Source organism: Balaenoptera acutorostrata, chromosome 11, assembly GCF_949987535.1.
Source record: "Balaenoptera acutorostrata chromosome 11, mBalAcu1.1, whole genome shotgun sequence".
Taxonomy (NCBI): Eukaryota; Metazoa; Chordata; class Mammalia; order Artiodactyla; family Balaenopteridae; genus Balaenoptera; species Balaenoptera acutorostrata.
Window position 1 is genome coordinate 99,756,393 of NC_080074.1, and position 22,348 is coordinate 99,778,740.

The 22,348-nt window shown below is 39.4% G+C and overlaps 1 protein-coding gene across 5 annotated transcripts in view; it reads right to left on the bottom strand.

Annotated features, from left to right (window-relative positions):
• Nucleotides 1-3,006: 3,006 nt before the first annotated feature.
• Nucleotides 3,007-22,348, bottom strand: part of GDF3 (growth differentiation factor 3) — a 151,093-nt gene continuing 131,751 nt past the window's right edge. For all 5 annotated transcript variants that reach the window (XM_057557281.1, XM_057557280.1, XM_057557282.1 and 2 more), the window contains 2 exons: nucleotides 9,030-9,191; nucleotides 3,007-3,881 (listed from right to left, as the gene is read on the bottom strand). In XM_057557281.1, the coding sequence (XP_057413264.1) occupies nucleotides 3,055-3,881; nucleotides 9,030-9,191 (989 nt within the window). In that variant the 3' untranslated portion in view covers nucleotides 3,007-3,054. The remainder of the gene's footprint in view (nucleotides 3,882-9,029; nucleotides 9,192-22,348) is intronic.

Sequence of the window (22,348 nt, forward strand, 5' to 3'; positions counted from 1 at the left end):
ACTAACTCCCTTCCTCTAATTTCCTAATACACATTCGGATGACTACTTGTGCACTTTTATTTTTAATGAAACCCAGTATGCTGGCTGGCCCTCTTCCCTTGGCATCTTATCGTGAACTCACACACTGATAACTGGTTCACATGTGAAATTTTTATGACTTTTGCTTATGCTAATCAGACTTCCTTGTTCAGGTCTGAGGGTACATCCAAAAATCCTGGCTTCTCAAAACAGAGGATACAGCTGGGACCGCAGTGGCAAAGCAAAACAACCATCGATCTTTCTTCTGTTCCATTAATTTCTTAGCTCTTAAACAAATATAATCTGAAAGTGCTTTGTAAACATGTTGGTTACTACTGTTGGCTTTGTCCCGATTGTTCCACTAACTTGTTCTGAATGATGGTTTGTCCAAAGTCATCTTCTCACTGATACCATCAGAACAGTGTTTCTCATTCCAATGACACACTTGACAAGCTGAGTGCGTTTTTTTTTTTTGGCAGCGCTGCGCTTATGCAGGATCTTAATTCCCTAACCAGGGATCGAACCCATGCCCCCTGCAGAGGGAACACCAAGTCTTAACCACTGGACTGCCAGCGAAGTCCCTGAGTGCATTTTAAAGATCACTTTTGGGACTTCCCTGGTGGTGCAGTGGTTAAGAATCCGCCTGCCAATGCAGCAGACACGGGTTCAAGCCCTGGTCCGGGAAGATCCCACATGCCGCGGAGCAACTAAGCCCGTGTGCCACAACTAATGAGCCTGCACTTTAGAGCCCGCGAGCCACAACTACTGAAGCCTGTGCACCTAGAGCCTGTGCTCCGCAACAAGAGAAGCCACTGCAATGAGAAGCCCATGCACCGCAAGGAAGAGTAGCCCCCGCTCACCACAACTAGAGAAAGCCCACTCGCAGCAATGAAGACCAACGCAGCCAAAAATAAATAAATAAATAAAATTAAAAAAAAAAAGATTACTTCTGTTTGTGTTCAAGATGTGCATTTAGAGTTGTTACAATCTCTGTAGTTTCTTCTCCATTGTCCTTACAAATTGTGTATATTCACGGCTGCCCTACACCAAAGTCCTAGACAAATAGATTGCCAAGAGATTTTGTATCCACTCTACAGAAATGATTGTTAACAGTCTGTGTGAATGTCCTTAGTGTCCAGTAACAGCATAATGGATAAACCAGTTGTGTAATATGCATGTAATGGATTACTATCCAGCTATGAAAAAAATCAGTTATATTCATACCCGTATCAACCTATAAGAATTTCTGAAATAATAAATTAAGAGAAAAAAAGGATTAGAAAAATACACTGCAATATTGTTTCTATAAAGTTTACATATTTGTGAAGCAACACTTTATAATGTCTATGGATCCAAATATATGTAGTAAAATTATAAAGAAATGAATGGGAAAGGTGGACACCAAACTCAGGATGGTGTTTTCATTAGGAGGATGGGAAAAGAGACTGGGAGGGTTATGCAGGCGTTTTTGCATATATTTGTAATATAGTTAAATTATAATAATCTATATTTTAAATTTTTTAAATAAAAACAAAAGATCAGGTTAAAAATGATAGCAATAATACAGGTAAGAATGGTGAGGTTGATTTAAGGTAGTGACAATCGGAATTAAAGAAACGACTAAATAAAGCAGTGATTCACAGACTTTTCCTCTTCAGTTCTCCAAACAAGAGAAGTGACCTCATACTTCCTGATATAACCCAAAGTATCCTACCAACTCTAGAGTTTTACATTTGAAGTCCATGTGAATTTTGCATTTTACCCCATAATATATGCATATTTGTTTTAAGATCAATATATTTTATTTAATATATGTCTTCTATTAATTATAGAAGAGTCAACTTATACTTTTAACCCTGTAATTTCATGTCTGAAATTTTTCTAAGGAGATGGGGACAAAATGTGGAGAATGATTTGTGAACAGAGTCATAACACTATTCCACCATGAAAATTGCAAATAACACAATGTCCAATGATAAACATTCTTTTATGTAAAATATGTATCTAAATAATTGTATATAATACAGTCATTAAATTAACTATGTAGATGTTGGTGATTTGAAAAAAATTTCCATAAGTGAATACAAGAAGATACAAAATTATATGTACGCTCTGATCTTAGCTATAGGAATCATATATAATATTCATAAAAGACCAGAAGGAAATATAGATATCAATATAGATTTCAAGTACTCTTTTGATATATTTTTCTACATTATTTTATATATATATATATTTTTAAAGTTCATTTATTTATTTGGGTGCACGGGATCTTTAGTTGCGGCATGCTGGATCTAGTTCCCTGACCAGGGATCGAACCCAGGCCCCCTGCATTGGGAGTGCGGAGTCTTACCACCAGGGAAGTCCCTATATATATATACATATATATATACATACATACATATATATATATGTATGTATGTATATATATTTTTAAGGAACACTGTTAGCATAGCATATTGAGGTCTGGCAGGGAAAGTTGATTTTATTTTATTTTTTTAAACTTTATTCTATTCTATTTATTTTTCTGCAGTTGTGCCGTGCTGCTTGTGGGATCTTAGTTCCCCAACTATGGATTGAACCTGGGCCTCGGTGGTGAAAGTGCTGAGTCCTAACCACTGGACCGCCAGGGAATTCACAAAGTAGATGACTTTAGAAAAATTGGATATTTAGCTGCTCTGAATCTCAGCTTCTTTATCTATGAAACATAAATAATAATGTTTACCTCAAAGACCAGTGAAATATATTTATAAGGAACACACAGAATAATGCCTGCCCATAATAGGCGATCAATAAATGACTGTTTCCTTCTATCTAGAATCTAATATACTCCCATGAGCGTAATGCAGAAAATTAAGGCTGTGTGTGTGTGTGTATGTAAGTGTAACTTGGGACATCATTAATCATGATGGATTTTCCAAGAAGACAAATTGTAAACATAAATATACTGACAATTCAGAGCCAAAGGTCATAAGCCAGATAGTTTTATTAGAACATTTACCCCGAGAACACCCCTTCTGTTCTATTGCTGACAGTCTAGCCACACCCGCACTCATCAACTACCATGTTTTCATAATGCCGTAGAATGACATTGTCATCGTTGTCCTGATAGAGCATGGAGATGGGGGACAGCTTGGTGGGAATGCAGACAGCCTGGGGAACTGCTGGGTCAATGGCGTGCATCAGCGCTTGCATGAAAGCATAATTGGAGCTGTTGAGGGAGGTGGTCAGTGAGAAAGGACAATCTCCGTGGCAGTAATTTGCCATGAAACCCTTGGGGGCGATGATCCACTTGTGCCAACCCAGGTCCCGGAAGTTGATGAACAGCTGGTGACGATGGCAGAGGTTCTTGCAAGAAGCCTTAGAGGCAGGGATGGCTGCTCTCCTTTTGCGGGTAGGAGGGTGGCACTGCTCAGGGTTGAGGGTGACCACCAACAGGGAAGCGTGAAGAGAACGTCTCAGTCTGGCGCAGGTGTCCTCAAGCTGAAAATTCACCCCAGAGGCTCTGCCTCCTTTGACCAGTATCTCTAGGAACAAATCTAAGTTCTTCCGGGGGTAATTATTCCTCTTAGCCACATCCAACAGACTGAAGTGAAGGACACCTTGAGGCCATGGTACTGACTGCAGTGCGAACATTTTACCTGTCTTTGGGGCGGCCTGGCCCCGCACATGTGGCTCCTGAACCAGGGACAGAGCCAATTCCAGTTCTGGTCCCAGGTTATAGTAAGTGTTGGGCCCCAAGTCCAGGCCCAGCTGGGCCATTGTTAACCGCTCCTCATCTTTAATCGCAGACAGGTTAAAGGAGAGGAGCTTCTGTAGGCGGGAGCAGCCTTGGGAAAGGCTCTCGGAGTAAAGGAAGAAACCTAAATGGGGACAGAGAGATGTGAGTCACCTCCACCTGTGTGATGTAAATGTCAAGTGTTGTATGTATATCCACATATACAAAACAAGGGCAGGAAATTCTCAGCCATACTTAAACTCTGCCATTTGGGAGGATTTGTTTCTCTCACTCCTCATTTATGGCCAGAGGTTCTTATCTTCATATTGCAGGTCCCCAAGGGATCCTGAATAGAATTTAGAAGGTCTATAATCTTGGATGGGAATAAGAATCACATCTTTATCTTCACGAAACTCTAAGTGACATTTAGCATTTCTTTCAATTATGAATATAGGCAACAAATCCCAATAATATTGTAAGGGCCTATGACACTGTTACCAATAAAAATCATAGGTATGTTCATATATTAAGTTGTTGCAAATAGCTTAAAATAACATTTGTGCTCGAACTACTTTGAATTGATGGTATAGTCCCTTCTTTAGATCTTGTTATTTGTTGCATGAATAAAACATCATATGCATTACTATACACACATTCTTTTTTTTTTAATTAATTAATTAATTTATTTATTTATTTATGGCTGTGTTGGGTCTTCGTTTCTGTGCGAGGGCTTTCTCTAGTTGCGGCAAGCGGGGGCCACTCTTCATCGCGGTGCGCGGGCCTCTTCACTATCGTGGCCTCTTGTTGCGGAGCACAGGCTCCAGACGCGCAGGCTCAGTAATTGTGGCTCACGGGCCTAGTTGCTCCGCGGCATGTGGGATCTTCCCAGACCAGGGCTCGAACCCGTGTCCCCTGCATTGGCAGGCAGATTCTCAACCACTGCGCCACCAAGGAAGCCCCACACATTCATTTTTAAAATATTTCTATAAATGTATTTCAGTATTTAATTGATTTCTTTTAAAATTCTAAATATTTTATCTTAGGCATATAAACCTTTTTCTGAGAAGGGGTTCATTGGCTTCAACTGCCAGCTAAAGGGACCTGTGGCACAAAAACGTTTAAGAACGTCCTACGCTGTCAGGTGTTGTAACCACTTAGATTTACTTCAAAACAAACACCTGTCATCCAGCCAAGGCTGGCCCTCTGGAGCTCCCTTATGTTTCATCCTTAGGTAATTCTTATCTAAAGCCCACAGTTTTCAATGTCAATAATTTCTAGTCTTATACTTTTGAATACTTCTCCCACTTCACTGGAAATTGAGATGCAATGTGATTCTTCAATTTCTCCACATGGACCCCCTTCTCTGTATCTTCTGAAATTGTGTTGAACTCTCCCTGTTTTAAAAGCTAACGTCTCTGCTTAGATTTTCAAACATCACCTACTCTTCTAGGAAAAGGCCCAATAGAGGATACATTTACCCTTTGGTTTGTTTGTTTGTTTTGCATCTTCAATTTCTCTGTCTCCACAAATAACTTCTTTGACCTGATACCACCATTTTGTTTGGTAGGGTGCCTCTACCCTAAGAGCTTTTCTAAGGTCATTCATCTTGTGTAGAAATTACAATGGAAACCCAGGTATTCTAACCATTCCACCACAATGCCTCTTCACGCTCATTTAAAAAACAACAAAATTAAAAAGCGTTTAAAATTACCCAGGTTCCTGTTCAAGTCTACTGTATCACCTCTCCGTTTCTTTTCATTGACCATCTTCTTAAAAAGATTAGTCTATGTTTGCTGTCTCTGCTGCTTACCATATATTCTTGCTATTGTCCAACTCTCTTACCCTTACTGGTCCGCTGAAATAAACATCTTTAAGTGTTGACTAACTAGCAAATGCAGGGATGTTTTCACAGTGCTTATCCTTCTCAACCTCTCTAACAGTTGATCTCTCCTGTTCACGGCTTTAATTCTAACATATTAGTCTCACTTTTTACTCTTATCACTAAATCACATTCCTTAGGTGTGAAAAAAAAAAACCCAAAAGACAGAGAGGAAAAAATGAACAGATTTGAAAACATGAGAATAAAAAACTTCTATATTCAAAAGACATCATTAACAAAATTAAAATCAGAAAGAACAACCAAGAATACTTGTAATATGTCTATAAAGAGCTTTTACAAATGATTAAGAGGCCTCACAAATCATTAAGGAAAAGAATCCTCAATAGGAAAAGGGTCATAATGTATAAATAATGTATACATTATTTAATGTATAAATTTCAAAATTTAATGTATAAATTTTCAAATAATAATACAATTATTTGAAAAATAAAAATGAATGATTCACATTTTAAGATAATAAACATGATAAATATAGTCAACACTGCTGTATGTCGTGTATAAAAGAGTAAGTAAATTCTAAGTTTTTAGCACAAGGAAAAGATTTTTTTTCTATTTCTGTAACTTTGTATCTATCTGAGACAGTGGATGTTCGCTATACTTGTTGGGTTTGTTGTTGTTGTTGTTTTGGCTGCACAGCACGGCTTGTGGGATTTTAGTTCCCCAATCAGGGATCGAACCTAAGCTATGGCAGTGAAAGCGCCAAGTCCTAACCACTGGACCGCCAGGGACTTCCCTCACTATACTTATGGAGATAATTGTTATGTGATATACGTAAATCAAATCATTGTGCTGTACACCTTAGACTTATACAGCGCTGTATGTCAATTATATCTCAATAAAGCTGGAAGAAAAAAAAGACTATATTCTAAGTCTTAAATAAATAAGCAAATAAATAAATGATTCATTATCCATTTGAAAGGGCATCATTCCACCTTATTAAAGAAACATATTAAAACAACGAGATCATGTTTTGCTACCAGATTAACAAAAATTAAAAGCTAAAAGAGTGTTGTTACCTAATGGCCAGCCAGTGCAGCATGGGTAATTCCACTGTCACATACGAACAGAATAAAATCCTATACAGCAATGAAAATGAACTACAAATACACACAACATGGATAAATCCCACAAATGTAATGTTGAGTGAAAGAAGCCAGACACGAAAATGGATACATTCCACAGTTCCACTTACATGAAGTTCAAAAACAGGCAAAACTAATACGTAATGTTAGATGTCAGGAGAGCAGTTACCCTTGTAGAGAAGTAGTGATTAACCGAAGGGGGCATGAAAGATCCTCTGGGGTGCTGGTCATGTACTGTTTCTTGATCTGTGTGCTAGTTATTCTGCAAAACTTCACTGAGCTGTTCTGTACAATTTATGCACTTTCCTGAATGTACACTTTACTTCAATAAGTTTCTATTTTAAAGAGACTACTGTCAAAGTTAAGTGAGAATTCTCACACACTCAATGTGGAGTATAAATTTTAAAGGATATTTGCTGTACATCAAAAGTATAAATGTAAAAAAAAACACACCAGTATAAATGTGCCTACTCTTTGATACAACAATCCCCTTCTAAGAACTTATCCAGGGAAATAATAGAAAAAGTGAAATAGAAAAAGCACGCACACACACGCAAAATGGATATAAAGCTGCACTATTTATAATATGTCTTTGTTCATCAACAGGGCATCAGTTACATAAATTGTAGCATGTCTACACAATGGAATATCATATAACCATTAAAACAGGGATAAGTTGACTATATGTTCTGACTTGAATGAAATGTTCATAATATTGGAGGAATGTATAGTATGATCCCATTTATAAAAAAAATTACAAGTTTATATTATATATATGCAAAGAAGAAAAGTCTGGAAGAATATACATCAACTATTAATGGTGGTTTTCTCTAGGGGGAGCATTAGGGAGGAGTGATAATGAGATCGTGTCCTTTTCCTGTACCGTTAGATAGAATTTTGATCATCACAAAAATTAAAAGTTTTTTTTTTCTATGGTGGAGGGAAGGAAGTAGCCTCAGCTATTTCCTACTCTCTCCTTGGAAAACCTTTCATACCAGCTCCCCTCACCTCTTAACCTTCCTCCAGGAATTGTCCCTGAAGCCCCACCCCCAAGGCGACTAACGTGACACTTAGCACAATGTATGGAAGTCATCTGTTTGTTGATGTGTCTTCTATAAACTCTTAAAAAGCTGACTTTATCATTCATCTCTGTACTCTCATGGTCTTACACAGCTGCCGGCACTTAGTAGGCATCCAATAAATGCTTCTTGGACTCAAATCTTATTTCCAGTTGCTGTAAAACTAACCAACCAGGGCTCTCAATTCCTCCCACCTCAACCACCTGGGAGGCTATATAGAAATGGAGATTACAACACCCATCTCTGCTTTGAATAAGAATCGGGTTGGGGGGACTTCCCTGGTGTCGCAGTGGTTAAGAATCCGCCTGCCAATGCAGGGGACACGGGTTTGAGCCCTGGTCCGGGAAGACCCCACATGCCGCGGAGCAACTAAGCCCGTGCCCCACAGCTACTGAGCCTGCACCCTAGAGCCCGTGAGCCACAACTACTGAGTCCACGTGCCACAACTTCTGAAGCCCGCGCGCCTAGAGCCCGTGCTCCGCAACAAGAGAAGCCACCACAATGAGAAGCCTGTGCGCTGCAATGAAGGGTAGCCCCCCTCGCCGCAACTAGAGAAAGCCTGCGCGCAGCAATGAAGACCCAACACAGCCAAAAATAAATAATTTTTTTTTTAAAGAAAAGAATCGGGTGGGGGCGTGAGGGTCAGGAACTAGGCTGGAGAATCAACTTTTAACAGTTGATCTGGGTAATTTTTGGTGGGTGGTCAGTTTGGCAAATTATTGAATTATCTGAAGGGTATGACAATGGCATATATTATCGCCTTGTATTTACAAATCAAGAATAGCCTTTTCTACCCATCAAAAGTAATGGGGAGGTGTGGAGCGGGAAGCAAAAGTCCCAGGCAAACTGAGCTCAGAGGACCAGGATGAGTAAATTTTGGGCTCAGGAGTGGGAGACTGAGCCCTAATTCCACCCTCACACCTCCACCTAAATTGTAGCACAAAGCTGTTGATTCAGAAAAAACCATTTTGAATCCTGGCTTTGTTCACACACTAGCTGTATGATCTTGAATAGGTTACAGGTTATCTACTGTCTGAGCCTCAATTTCCTTATTGTTAAAAACTTGATAAGAATACCTGCCTTCCTCTCAGGACAGTGGTTGGGATAAAATAAGATAAAATGTGTAAATTACCAGTACGTGGTCGTCCATGAACCCCTCGGTAATTGTTACTTCCCCTTTATTCCTTTCTTCACACCAGATTCATCTCTAGGAAAGACTCCAATATCCTCACCTTGATCTGAGAGAAGTCGGAGTGTGTTCCCACTGACACCCAGCTCCTTCACGTAGCACAAGTCTTGAGAGACGCCGGTGGTTGCTGCTGCCTCTTGATCCTGGAAAATTCTCTTCAAGATGGAAGGCACAGGTTGGAACTTCTTGGGTGAAGGCTCTTTGTCTAAGCCCAGAGATTGGAGAAAGACATGTTCTTGGAATTGGAATGTCTGGCCCAAGGCCAGGATTAACAGGAGGCCTAGAGCCAAGCCTGACAGTGAAGGAAACATGGCCCCTGAGCCGAGGTGAAGCTGGCTAGTGGGGCTGCGGAGAGCTCTAGCGCCTTAACTGCCCAGCAATTCAGGTGCTGCTAATTTATCTGATGTAAGATAATCAGGTGTGAATTGCTCTCTTCCCAGCTCCTCAAAGGCAATTGGATACAAAAGGACAGATTTTTTTTTCTCTTCCCCAGCTCTGCTCTCCCAGAAAAAAATTCACAAAAGAAAGATTACCCACGCATGGACCTAACTCTACAACAATCTGAGATTTGTCAGCAGTAGACTAAGTGGAAAGGAGATACACATTTATTCTTTTAACAAACATTTATTAAGCATCTATTATGTGCAAGGCGCTGAGATGGGTGCTAGGAACATATTACTAGTAATTGAAAGTCTTGTCATTCATAGTCTAATTAGACAAATACACAGGTAGAGTTCTACTAAACTATAGCCACAGCCAGGTGGAAAACCAAACCGGGGAGGGAAAACCCCTCCTGGGGAGGTTGATCTACACTCCCCATCTGTTTTCAGCTCTAGGACTGAATTTTGTTCCACTAACTTTGACCTTCCTGATTAAAAGTCAGAAATCAGACTGACTGGGTAATTCTGGTTCCAGTACTTATTAGCTCTGTGATGTTGGACATGTCACTTAACCTTCCTAAATTTTGTTTTCTCAACTGAAAAGAAAAACCTGCTTTCTAATTTGCCATAGGAATCTGATAAGATGATGTGTTTAAAGTGCTCGGCACAGAGCCTGCCAAAAGGTAGGCACACACAAAGTGTTCACAGTGGAGAAAACATCAAAGCTTAGCAGAAATTTTTCAGTAAGACATTCAGGGCTGAAGGAACTACACGTGTAAAGGCAAATAGGTTATTGAGCAGTCTAAACAAGGCAGCATACATCAATTTCTGTTTTGGTTCTTTGTTTTGTTTTGGCCAAACCATTATAAGATTTTTCAAATGCTATAGAAGAATTAGCTTGTTTGTCACCCAAATAATTTTCAAGCTTTTTGAGAACAGACACTTTATCATTTTACATTATTTTATACCACCTATTTTTTTATCTTGATAAATTTTATTACTGCAGTATTTGTAGATGGAAAGAGTATATATAGATATATATTTTGATTGCCTTTCATTTTTATAAACAGTAAGCAACTGTTTTATGAAAATTTATCATTTGAACCTTTTAAATTGAGAGTGGTGGGAAGGGGGGCAGTTTCTAGTGTCATGAATGATTTGGGGTCACAAATCATTGCCCTGAAATTATAACCATTCATAAACTCAAACCTTTTGCATCAGGCTCTCTGAATCTTGGTCAGTTTCTCTCCCACCTTTTTTTTTTTTTTTTTGGCTGCATTGGGTCTTCGTTGCTGTGAGCGGGGGCTACTCTTAGATGCAGTGCGCAGGCTTCTCATTGCGGTGGCTTCTCTTGTTGCGGAGCGCGGGCTCTAGGCACATGGGCTCAGTAGTTGTAGCATGCGGGCTCTAGAGCGCAGGCTCAGTAGTTGTGGCGCACAGGCTTAGTTGCTCTACGGCACGTGGGATCTTCCCGGACCAGGGCTCAAACCCGTGTCCCCTGCATTGGCAGGCGTTTTTTTTTTTTTTTTTTTTTTTTAATTTTTGGTTGTGTTGTGTTTTCGTTGCGGTGCGCGGGCTTCTCACTGCGGTGGCTTCTCCCGTTGCAGGGCACGGGCTCTAGGCACGCAGACTTCAGTAGCTGTAGCACATGGGCCCAGCTGCTCCGCGGCATGTGGGATCCTCCCGGACCAGGACTCGAACCCGCGTCCCCTGCATTGGCAGGCGGACCCTCAACCACTGCGCCACCAGGGAAGCCCTGGCAAGCGGATTCTTAACCACTGCACCACTAGGGAAGCCCAAAAGATTATTGTTAATTAAAGAAAAACAGGGACTTCCCTGGCGGTCCAGTGGTTAAGACTCCAGGCTTCCACTGCAGGGGGGTGTGGGTTCGATCCGTTGTTGGGGAACTAAGATCCCGCATGCCATGTGGCACGGCCAAAAAAAAAAAAGAAAGAAAAAAAAAAGAACAGACATCTCAAGTTAATGAAGTTAGCACTCGCCTCTGTATGGGAAGATGCAAGAGTCTGAGTTCATTTAAATCATTCCTTGCATACGAGCATGGCCATTTTTTAAATAGAATATGAATGGCCTGAGATATCATGAAGGGTCTCACTTTCGTTCCCTATAAAATTATAGCATTAAATTTGACCTTCTTTAAGGGTTCTACAAACAAAAACACTATAATTCTAGGGGATTGGGGAGGGGCAATACAGGGGTGGGAGAGTGGGAGGTACAAACTACTGGGTATAAGACAGGCTCAAGGATGTATTGTACAACACGGGGAATATAGCCAATATTTTGTAATAAATGTAAATGGAAAGTAACCTTTCAAAATTGTATAAAATAAAAAAATTTTTTTAATTAAAAAATAAAACACACAAAAAAAACAAAACAAACAAACAAAAAACATTGTAATTCTGGACTTTCAGCCCTAATTAGAAAATCAAAAGCAAGACAATATGGCTAAATATTATAGAACCAGTTCTGAAGTCATGGACTTGGATTAAAATCTCAGCTCTATCACTTACTGGCAGTGAGGTCCTAGAAAAATTGTTTCTCTGGCCTTTGGTTTTCTAATCAATAAAATGAGAAATATATCAGTTCAACAGAATTATTGTGATCACAAGCATAAAAAATATTCAACTTCAATCATAAAAAGAAGCAAATTAAGCAATATGGATGGACCTAGAGAGTATCATACTAAGTGAAGTAAACCACACAAAGACAAATATCATACGATATCACTTATATGTGGAATCTAAAATACGGTACAAATGAACTTATTTACAAAATGGAAACAGGGGATTCCCTCTCAGTGCAGTGGTTAGGACTCTACCCTTCCAATGCAGGGGCACGGGTTCAATCCTGGGTTGGGCAACACCAGCCATTCAGTGTGGCCAAAAACAAAACAAAACAAATAGAAAAAAAAAACAGACTCACAGACATAGAAAATAGGAAAGAAACTTATGGTTACCAAAGAGGGGAAGGGGAGTTTGGGATTAGCAGATACAAACTACTATATATAAAACAGATAAACAACAAAGTCCTACTGTATAGCACAGGGAACTATAGTCAATATCTTGTAATAACCTATAATGGAAGAGAATATTAAAAAGAATATACATATGTATATATATACAACTGAATCATTTGCTGTACACCAGAAACTAACGCAACTATACTTCAATCTAAAACAAAAAGAGAGAATTTATAAATAAAAGAAGCAAATTAAAATTGGGATTGACGTATATACACTAACATGTATAAAATAGATAACTAATAAGAACCTGCTGTATAAAAAAATAAATTAAATAAAATTCAAAAAAAAAGAAGCAAATTAAAGCAATACAATGTCTGTCTAGCCAATTAGCAAAGTGAAAAAAAGATGAGGAAGCAAGGAAACAAACATTATTACACTCAGCTCTGATGTATACATTAATATAACATACCTAGAATAAAAGTTTGCAAATATAGTAAAAGTTTTAAAACTATTGTGTCCTTCTCATATGAGGTAACTAGAGTAGTCAAATTCATAGTGACAAAAGTAGAATGGTGGTTACAGGGATTGGGGGAGGAGAAAATGGGGGATGGGGAGTTACAGTTTAATGATATAGAGTTTTTGTTTTGCAAGATGAAAACAGTTCTGGAAATGGCTGGTGGTTATGGTAGCACAATGTGAATGTACCTACTGCCACTGGACCATACACTTAAGAATGATTAAACAATAAATTTTATATTATGTGCATTTTACCAAAATTTTTAAAAATAAATTTTAAAAATGCTCATGCACTTTGTTCAGAAATTCCACTTTTAGAATATTCTTCTTTTTTTTTTTTTTTTTTGGCAGTGCCATGCAGCATTTTAGTTCCTCAATCAGGGATCAAACCTGGGCCCACAGCAATGAACACACCGCATCCTAACCACTGGACCGCCAAGGAATTCCCCTACAATATTATTCTTAGCCACCAGAATATAAACTACAAAAGGGCAGGGACAGATGATGGGTACTTGATAAATATTTGTTGAGTGAATTAAGTAATGAGAGTGGACAAAGAATTACAAATGTATTCATTTTAGTATTATTTACTATAGAGAAAACTTAAAAACAACCTAACTGTACAATAGTAAACGCGTTGCAGAACATTCATAAGTTTTATTACTACTCAGCCATACATAATGTTGTAAAAGAATACATAATAGCGTGAAAACTAATCCATGAAAAACTCATCCTTGAGAATTCCCTGATGGTCCAGTGGTTGGGAATTCCCTGACAGTCCAGTGGTTAGGACTCCACACTCTTACTACTGAGGGCCCGGGTTCAATCCCTGGTTGGGGAACTAAGATCCCACGAGCCATGTGGCACAGCCAAAAAAGAAATAAAAAAAGAAAAACTTATCCTTAGTAATTTAAGCAAAAAAAAAAAAAAAAAGAAATATATAGAAAATAATCCAATTTTATAAAAATGTGTACAGAAAAAAATTTGGAAAGATTGATATCAATACATTAACAATTGCTATTTCTTAGTAATCTTTTTGGTAAATTTCTATATTTTTCAAATTTTTATAATAAATGTTTTTTTAATTTTATTGTCAGCAAAAAGTTACTTAAACAACATAGTCTTGACCACCAAAGCACAAAGTGATTTGGATGCTGCTGGCAGTCAGTGAACTAATATTTACTGAGTGTTTAAAAAAACTGTTGTAAGTATTAGGGACATAGAAGTGGCAAAACAAAGTCCCGTAGGTAAAGAACTGGGGAAACATTTTAAGAACTAAGGAGAACTTCAAACAAATAATGAAGTTTCTCCAACCCTGATGTTCTACCTCACTCACACCCTCCTACTGACATTTGTACATATATGAGCTCCTTTTCCTGTAATAAAAAGACCTGGGGTTTTTTGTTTTGTCTTGTTTTTTGTCTTTTAACCTTTTCTAACTCAGCTGAATTGTGGACACATCCTCCATCCTCTCTAAACATGATAGCAAGCCATAGCGTTAGTGTGGACATAGAAAAGTTGAGAAGACTCTTCAGGAATGAAGGAAAATTCATTGAGATTTCTCATACTAATTATAACCCACACCCTGGTGACCATGCACACCTCTCTTAGTAGTCTTTAGAGAAGAGAGGAATGACGCAGCAATGAGGGATTACCCAAATAAATAGAGTATACATTTGCTGAGGGCGCCTGCAAAGCCAGCACACTAAAAATAAATTTTCAGAAAGAAAATTTTTAAAATTGAGGTAGACATCAAGAAAAAAAATTAGAGATTTTTCACTTCCTTAGATGTATTTTACTATTAAGTATATTATTTATTTATTTATTTATAATTATTTTTGGTGGGTGGGCAATTAGCAAGAACTATAGTCTGAGTAGGAGTAGTTAGGGGACATTAGGAGAAAAATTCAAAAGGTCCACAGGGTTAATATTTGTAGCATGCTTTGTGTGTTTGTTTTGGCCGCGCAGCGTGTGGGGTCCTAGTTCCCAGACCAGGGATGGAAACTGTGACTCCTGCAGTGGAAGCTCCGAGTCCCAACCACTGGACTGCTAGGGAAGCCCCTGTAGCATCTTACATCCTGTTAAAACCTCATTCTTGGCATTTAACAGCTTGAGCATTTTATCTCATTACCAAAACAAAACAATAATGAATAAAATCCCTTAGACTCACCCTAATGACTATGTAATAATATCACTTTGTATTAATGTACCATTTTTCACTCATTTAGGAATGTTTCTTTTAATCTTTAGACACTAAATAATTATGCCTTTAACTGCATTTCATGACATGACATTAAATTCTATCTGCATTTCATATTATGTTCTCACTAAGTTATGTCTAATTATCAATTCAATGTACATAAAAACTGTTAAGGGCCTTAATTCTTTGGGATAAACTGTTTTAGATAATTTATCAATTTATACGCCCAGAAGTAGTGAACAAGAGTTTAGTTTTAATAACTCTGGCTGGCCTTGGATATTCTCTTTCCTTTTTTCACTTTTTAAGATGAGAAGTAACTGATATATCCTTTATATCTTCATTTGGACTTTTTTTTTTCTTTTTCTTTTTTTTTTTCGCTGCGCTGCATGGCATGTGGCATCTTAGTTCACCAACCAGGGATGGAACACTTGCCCCCTGCAGTGGAAGCGGGAGCCCTTACCACCGGACCGCCAGGGAATTCCCTGGACTTCTTTAATTACTAAGGTTGATTTATTTTTAAGCCATTTGTACCTTTTCTTAGAAATGTACATTTCTGTTGTTCACATTATTTTGGACTATAGCAAATACATTTCTTCTTTAAAAAAGAAAAAGGAAGGACTTCCCTGGCGGTCCAGTGGTTAAGACTCTGCACTCCCAATGCAGGGGGCATTGGTTCGATCCCTGGTCAGGGAACTAAGATCTTGCATGCCACCTGGCGTGGTCAAAAAAATTAATAAATAAATAAAAGGAAAAGGAACATTTTCAGTAATGGTCAGAATCAGGTAATCAGAAACTCCTAGTGCAGGGTTTTGCACCTCCTGTGTGATGATCACAAATTGAGGTTTAGATGTTCTGCTGAGATCTCTAGGCACAGTCACCTCAAATGTACACTACTCAATATTAAAGCCTCCTGATCCAAAATGTACTCCAAGTGTGGGCTGTAAACCTATGCCTATCTGCAAATTGTTACTTGAGGACACCAGTGCAGAAAACAAGAGTAAATATTAAGGAATGTTTAGAGCAATTTGACAAAGTAATGTTATATCAGATGAATCCATTATTTTTCAGTGGGGCTTGATTTTGTATGTTTTTAAATTTTAATTTCTAGTAATTTTTCAATTTTATCTTATAAGTATTTTGGTCCATGATTGGAGATTAAAACAACAAGCTAAACCTTCACCATAGACAGGTTGAGAAGCACTATTCTAAATGTTTTTCTTTTGACTCAGTGTATTAGTTTCTTATTGCTGCTATAAAAAATTACCACAAATTTAGTGTCTTAAAGCAACACAAATTATTATCTTACAGTTCTGGAGGTTAGAAGTCTGAAACAGGTCTTAATGGGTTAAAATCAAGGTATAGCTTAGAGCTGTGTTCTTTCTGGAGGCTCTAAGGGAGAATCTGTTTCCTTGCCTTTTCCAGCTTCTAGTGTATGTCTACGTTCCTTGGCTAGTGACCTCTTTTTCCATTTTCAAAGCCAGCAGAGTAACATCCTCAAATAGCTCTGACTCTGATCTCCTTTATCACTTGTAATTACTTTTGTGATTACATCACCTCAATAGAGGATAATCTTCCCATCTCAAGATCCTTAACTTAATTGAATTGATAAGGTCCCTTTGGCATATAAGGTAACATATTCACAGGTTTGGGGGTTTAGGATATGGACATCTATGGGGTGGGGGGTAGCTATTCAGCCAACTAGTTTTAGCCTCCAAAGCCACATTCTTAAATCCACCTTCAGAGAGCAATAGGGGTTCTTGGTTACACCAGACAGACTTGTTTTCCACAAATACACATGTCAGACCATGGTCCAAGTGGTAAGTAATTAAGTGATTAGGTTCTGAATGTAAACAAACAAATAAAATCTCTGTTGATTTTCATGAATTTTACGGTCTTAGGTGCTACCCATCAAATCATCTAAAATCACTTTATCTATTTGCCCGTCTGGAAAAAGTTGACAAGTAATACCACAGAAAGATATCACATTACTACCATGTAACCCAAAATCAAAGAGTTGTGAGACTCTATCAGAATTTACCAAATTTTATCACCATTTTCAAGGGGTTTTGTGTGTGTATGTGTGTCAATGATTAAAGACAACGTTTTGTGTTTTATCAGCTACCACCGTTTGTTATCAGCAGCAAGACCTCTCTGCAGCAGAGTTGGTAACCACACCATTCACGTTCTTTCTGATAGAGCTACAGTCAGCTCTCTCCTTAGCATTGTTCTCTCCATTCATTGTGATTCCTTTCAGTTTGAAGTTTTTTCTTTTTCCAGGACCAGCAGCCCTAAATAAGGCAGTAACTATCAGCTGACGTTTAGATTTTGGGTTTTTTTTTTTTTTTAAGCAATTTTCACAATTATGAACAATGCTGGAGTAGACCACCTTTTACACATCATTTCATATGTTTGACTTTAGTGTAAATGCCTAGAAGTAGGATTTTCACGGGAATACTTGCAGTTGTTTTATAAATCCTGTATAAGGCTAATATTTTGACATATAATCTAAAAGGTTCTTCTAGGGAATTCCTTGGCAGTCCACTGGTTAGGACTCTGCGCTTTCACTGCTGAGGGCTCAGGTTCAATCCCTGGTCGGGGAACTAAGATACGGCAAGCCACGTGGCTTGGTCAAAAAAATAATCAATCAATCAATTAATTAATTAAAGAATTAAAAGATGTTCTTCTAAAAGGTTGTACAACTTACATCCTGTGGTGGGGGATATTAACTAGATGCAATGGTAGCCTCCAAATACACTACCAGTCATGCCATCCAAGAGGCTGTAGAAATGAAAGGCTCACAAACCAAATGAAGGTGCTCAAACGGCATTTCTCATATCAATTTGAAACACAGTGAGAATCAAGGGAAAAGAGATGGAGTGGGTTAACATACTTAAAATGAGGTGTAAAGTAGAGTGGAAGGACCATGCTACCTGACGCCTGGGTTATTCAACGTTCGTGTCTTGTCTCTCACTGCCCCTCTCTGCCACATCAGCATTTTCCACTGATGTATATTTATGAGGACCAGAGTTGAGTTTTGAACAAGGGGGCACAGATGCCTGGAACGTCATATACCTGCTCTGTCAGAGAGATACAGGAGCAAGTACATCTGCCCACAGCTATGATTGCCACTTAGCCTGCTAGGGCAGAGCACAAGTGGGAACAGGATGGAAACATAACGAGTGTCATCAATGGGTTACCAGTTGGGGGATGACATAGCTGTCAGCCTAGAGTTGGCATGACTTCTATGCATACTTGATCTTTCCATCCCCTTCAACTATAAGTACCACTTTTGGTTTTTATTTTTCTTTTTTTTTTCTTTTTGGCCACACCGTGAGGCATGGGATCTTAGTTCCCTGACCAGGGATCAAACCCATGTCCCCTGCAGCGGAAGCGTGAAGTCCTAACCACTGGACTGCCAGGGAATTCCCTATAAGTACCACTTTTGTTTGTTCCATCATATATTCCATTTTTTCCATCATCTTTAATATGTCTTATAGGTTACTAACTTACTCATATTTAGTGTATCTAATGAATTCTGTGTCTCAGGAGCCTCTTACTTATGCATTAGGTATATTAACACTTCCAATGAGTGCTGTCCACATCTCATCAGCTACTACAAGTCATATACATATACTTAAGTTATACACTATATACTATTTATAAGTTGCTATCTGGTGATGAGTTTCATGACACAGTACTCCAAAATATGTCACCTTGGCCATATTGAATGTTGTAAGCTAAAGAAATCTGAGAAAAGAGCAGGGAATTTCGTGGCAGTACAGTGGTTAGGACTCCACACTCTCACTGCCGAGGGCCCGGGTTGAATCCCTGGCTGGGGAATTAAGATCCCACTAGCCGTGCGGAGCGGCCAAAACAAAAAAAGCTAAGGGCAGAAGCAGGAAGGTCACTCTGACCTTCCCCCACCCTTCTTCCCTGAAATAGGTCGTAAGACCCTCATGTTAGAAATGCCCTCTCTAGACCCAGAGGAGAGGGGCATCCTTATCTCCGATGACAAAGGAACACCCAGAAGAATCCTAACAGGCCTTGTTAAATTCCCCCAGTTTCCTATACTGACCTCATACTCCTTAACTTATCTTATTTCTACAGGACTGCCCTCAAACTTAGCATAAAAATACTCAGGTCTAACGGTTTCTTTGGGTCTTCATTTCCTTATGAAGACTCTCGTGTCACATGAAACTTTTTTTTTTTTTTTGGTCTCCTTGTGAGGCATGCAGGGATCCCCCATCCAGGGATCCAACCCGTGTCCCCTGCAGCGGAAGTGCAGAGTTCTAACTACTGGACCGCCAGGGAGTTCCCTCACATGAAACATTGATTTATAAATTTGTATGCTTTTCTCCTGTTAATCTGTCTTTGTCAGTTTAATTTTAAGACACAGCCAGAGACCATAAGAGTTTCAAGGAAAACTTTTCCTCGCCTATACTGTGCTTAAGACTCTTATCAGTTCTGTTTGTCTTTATTTTGTAATATGACACGTCAATATTCTCAAATAATACAGCACTCATTGCAGAGCCCTCTAACACTATACTAAGTACCATTTTTCCCCACCACACAAAATGTGTTTCACCAGTATTATTTTTGTTTTTCCTAATCCATTAGGGAGAAATGCATAATTGTTTTTACTTAATATACTGAACTTTTAACATAATTCACAATTTTTCATATGCTTCATGGCTATTTAAACTTCTTTTAGAAATATTTTTGCCCATTTTTCACTTGGATTATTCATCTGTTAAAATTTAAATTGAGGAGACTTCCCTGGTGGCACAGTGGTTGAGAATCTGCCTGCCAATGCAGGGGACACGGGTTCGAGCCCTAGTCCGGTAGAATCCCACATGCCGCAGAGCAACTAAGCCCGTGTGCCACAACTACTGAGTCCACGTGCCACAACTACTGAAGCCCGCGCGCCTAGAGCCCGTGCTCCACAACAAGAGAAGCCACTGCAATGAGAAGCCCGCACACCACAAAGAAGAGGAGCCCCCGCTCACCGCAACTAGAGAAAGCCCGCGCACAGCAACGAAGACCCAACGCAGCCAAAAATAAATAAATAAATAAATTTATTTAAAAAAATTTTTTTTAAATTGAGGAACAATTAAAAGACTCTTTGCATCCCTATTGCTTATTCCAAGTCATCACTTAGCAATCTCCTTTCTCTTCAACCTCACCCATCTTCCCTCTTTACTGGATCCTTCCTAGCAGTATACAAACATGTGTTATTTTTCCCATCTTAAATCTTTTTTTTTTTTGGCCGTGCCCCGAGGCTTGCAGGATTTCAGTTCCCCAACCAGGGGTTGAACCTGGGCCACAGAAATGAAAGCGCCAAATCCTAACCACTAGGCTACCACGCAACTCCCCCATCTTAAAATTTTTTTTAAAAAGTATTTATTATTTATTTTTTTTGGCTGCATCGGGTTCTAGTTGCGGCACGCCTGCTTCTCTCTAGTTGTGCCCTGTGGGTTTTCTCTCCTCTAGTTGTGGCACGGGCTCCAGAGGGTGTGGGCTCTGTAGTTGCGGCATGCGGGCTCTCCATTTGTGGCCCGAGTGCTCAGTAGTTGCTGTGCGTGGGCTTAGTTGCCCCGCGGCACATGGGATCTTAGATCGAACCCGCGTCCCCTGCATTGTAAGGCGGAATCTTTACCACTGGACCACCAGGGAAGTCCCCCCCAATCTCAACATTTTTAAAGGGCTTTTAAAAGTCTTTTAACCTTATGTCCCACGTCACCCGTTTATCCATTCCCTGCTCCCTTTTGCAGAAAACTTCTGGAAATAATTGATTACATCTGCTGTCTCCAATTCTTATTCTTTCATCCTACAGCACTGCCATTGTCCAGGTCACCAGTGACGTTCATATTGCCAAATCCCATACCTCGTTCTCAGCCTTCATCTTATTTTACCCTCAGCAGCGCTGACACAGCCCATCACTTACACTTTCTACACTTTCTTGGCTCCCAGGAAAGCGCCCTCTCTCGGTTTACGGCCTATCTCACTGGTCACTCATTCTCAGGCCCCTTTTTGGTTCTTCTTACTGGTCTCTTAGATATGGGGTGTCCCAAACCTCGGTCCTCAGATCTCTTTTCTTCCTAAGTACATTCACTATCTTGGTGATCCCATCTAGTCTATGGTTTCAAGTACCATTTATATGCTAAAGACTTTCAAATTTATACATCTAGCTCAGATCTTCTCTAAATCCTGGAACCATTTACTTAGCTGTCTACTCATCTCTTGCATATCCAAAAGAAATCTTAAAAGTTTATATTGTCCAAAATCAGGACTTCCCTGGTGGCGCAGTGGTTAAGAATCTGCCTGCCAATGCAGGGGACACAGGTTCGAGCCCTGGTCTGGTAAGATCTCAGATGCCGCAGAGCAACTAAGCCCGTGCACCACAACTACTGATCCTGAGCTCTAGAGCCCGTGAGTCACAACTACTGAGCCTGAGAGCCACAACTACTCTAGAGCCCGTGCTCTGCAACAAGAGAAGACACCGCAATGAGAAGCCTGCATACTGCAACGAAGAGTAGCCCCCGCTCACCACAACTAGAGAAAACCCACGCGCAGCAATGAAGACCCAATGCAGCCAAAAATAAATAAATAAATTTATTTTAAAAAATAAAAAGAAAAGTTTATATTGTCCAAAATAGAATTTCTCATCTACATACCTTATCCTGCATCACCACCTGCAGGCTTGTCTACCTCAGCTAATGCCAACCCTGTTCTTCCAGTTCTTCAGGCTGAAGCCTTGGAATTATCCTTGACTCCTGTCTTTCCCTTCTACCTCATATTCAAGTCATCAGGAAATTCTATTGGTTCTATCTATAAAATATATTCAGAATCTGTCCTTCACTGCTACCACCCTAATCTGAGACACTATTATTTCTCACCTGAATTATGCCATAACCTTTAAAATGATCTCTGCTTCCAGCCTTGGCCCATCCTCATCCCCACCAATCTGTTCTCAACACATCAGTCCAATTCCTTTTTTTTTTTTTAAGCTGTGCAGCATGCGGGAACTTCCCCCATCAGGGATCAAACCCAAGCACCCCCTGCAGTGAAAGTGCAGAGTCTTTCCACCGGACCACGAGGGAAGTCCCAACAATGCTTTAAGAAGATCAGTTAGCTCATTCACTCATTTGCTCAAAACACTTCACTGGCTCTCTGTCTCACTCAGAGGAAAAGTCATTGTCAAGCAGATCATGTCAGTTACATCAGCTACTAACTTTGCCACTTGTTCACTCTGCTCCAACCAGACTGGTTTTGCTGCTACTCCAATC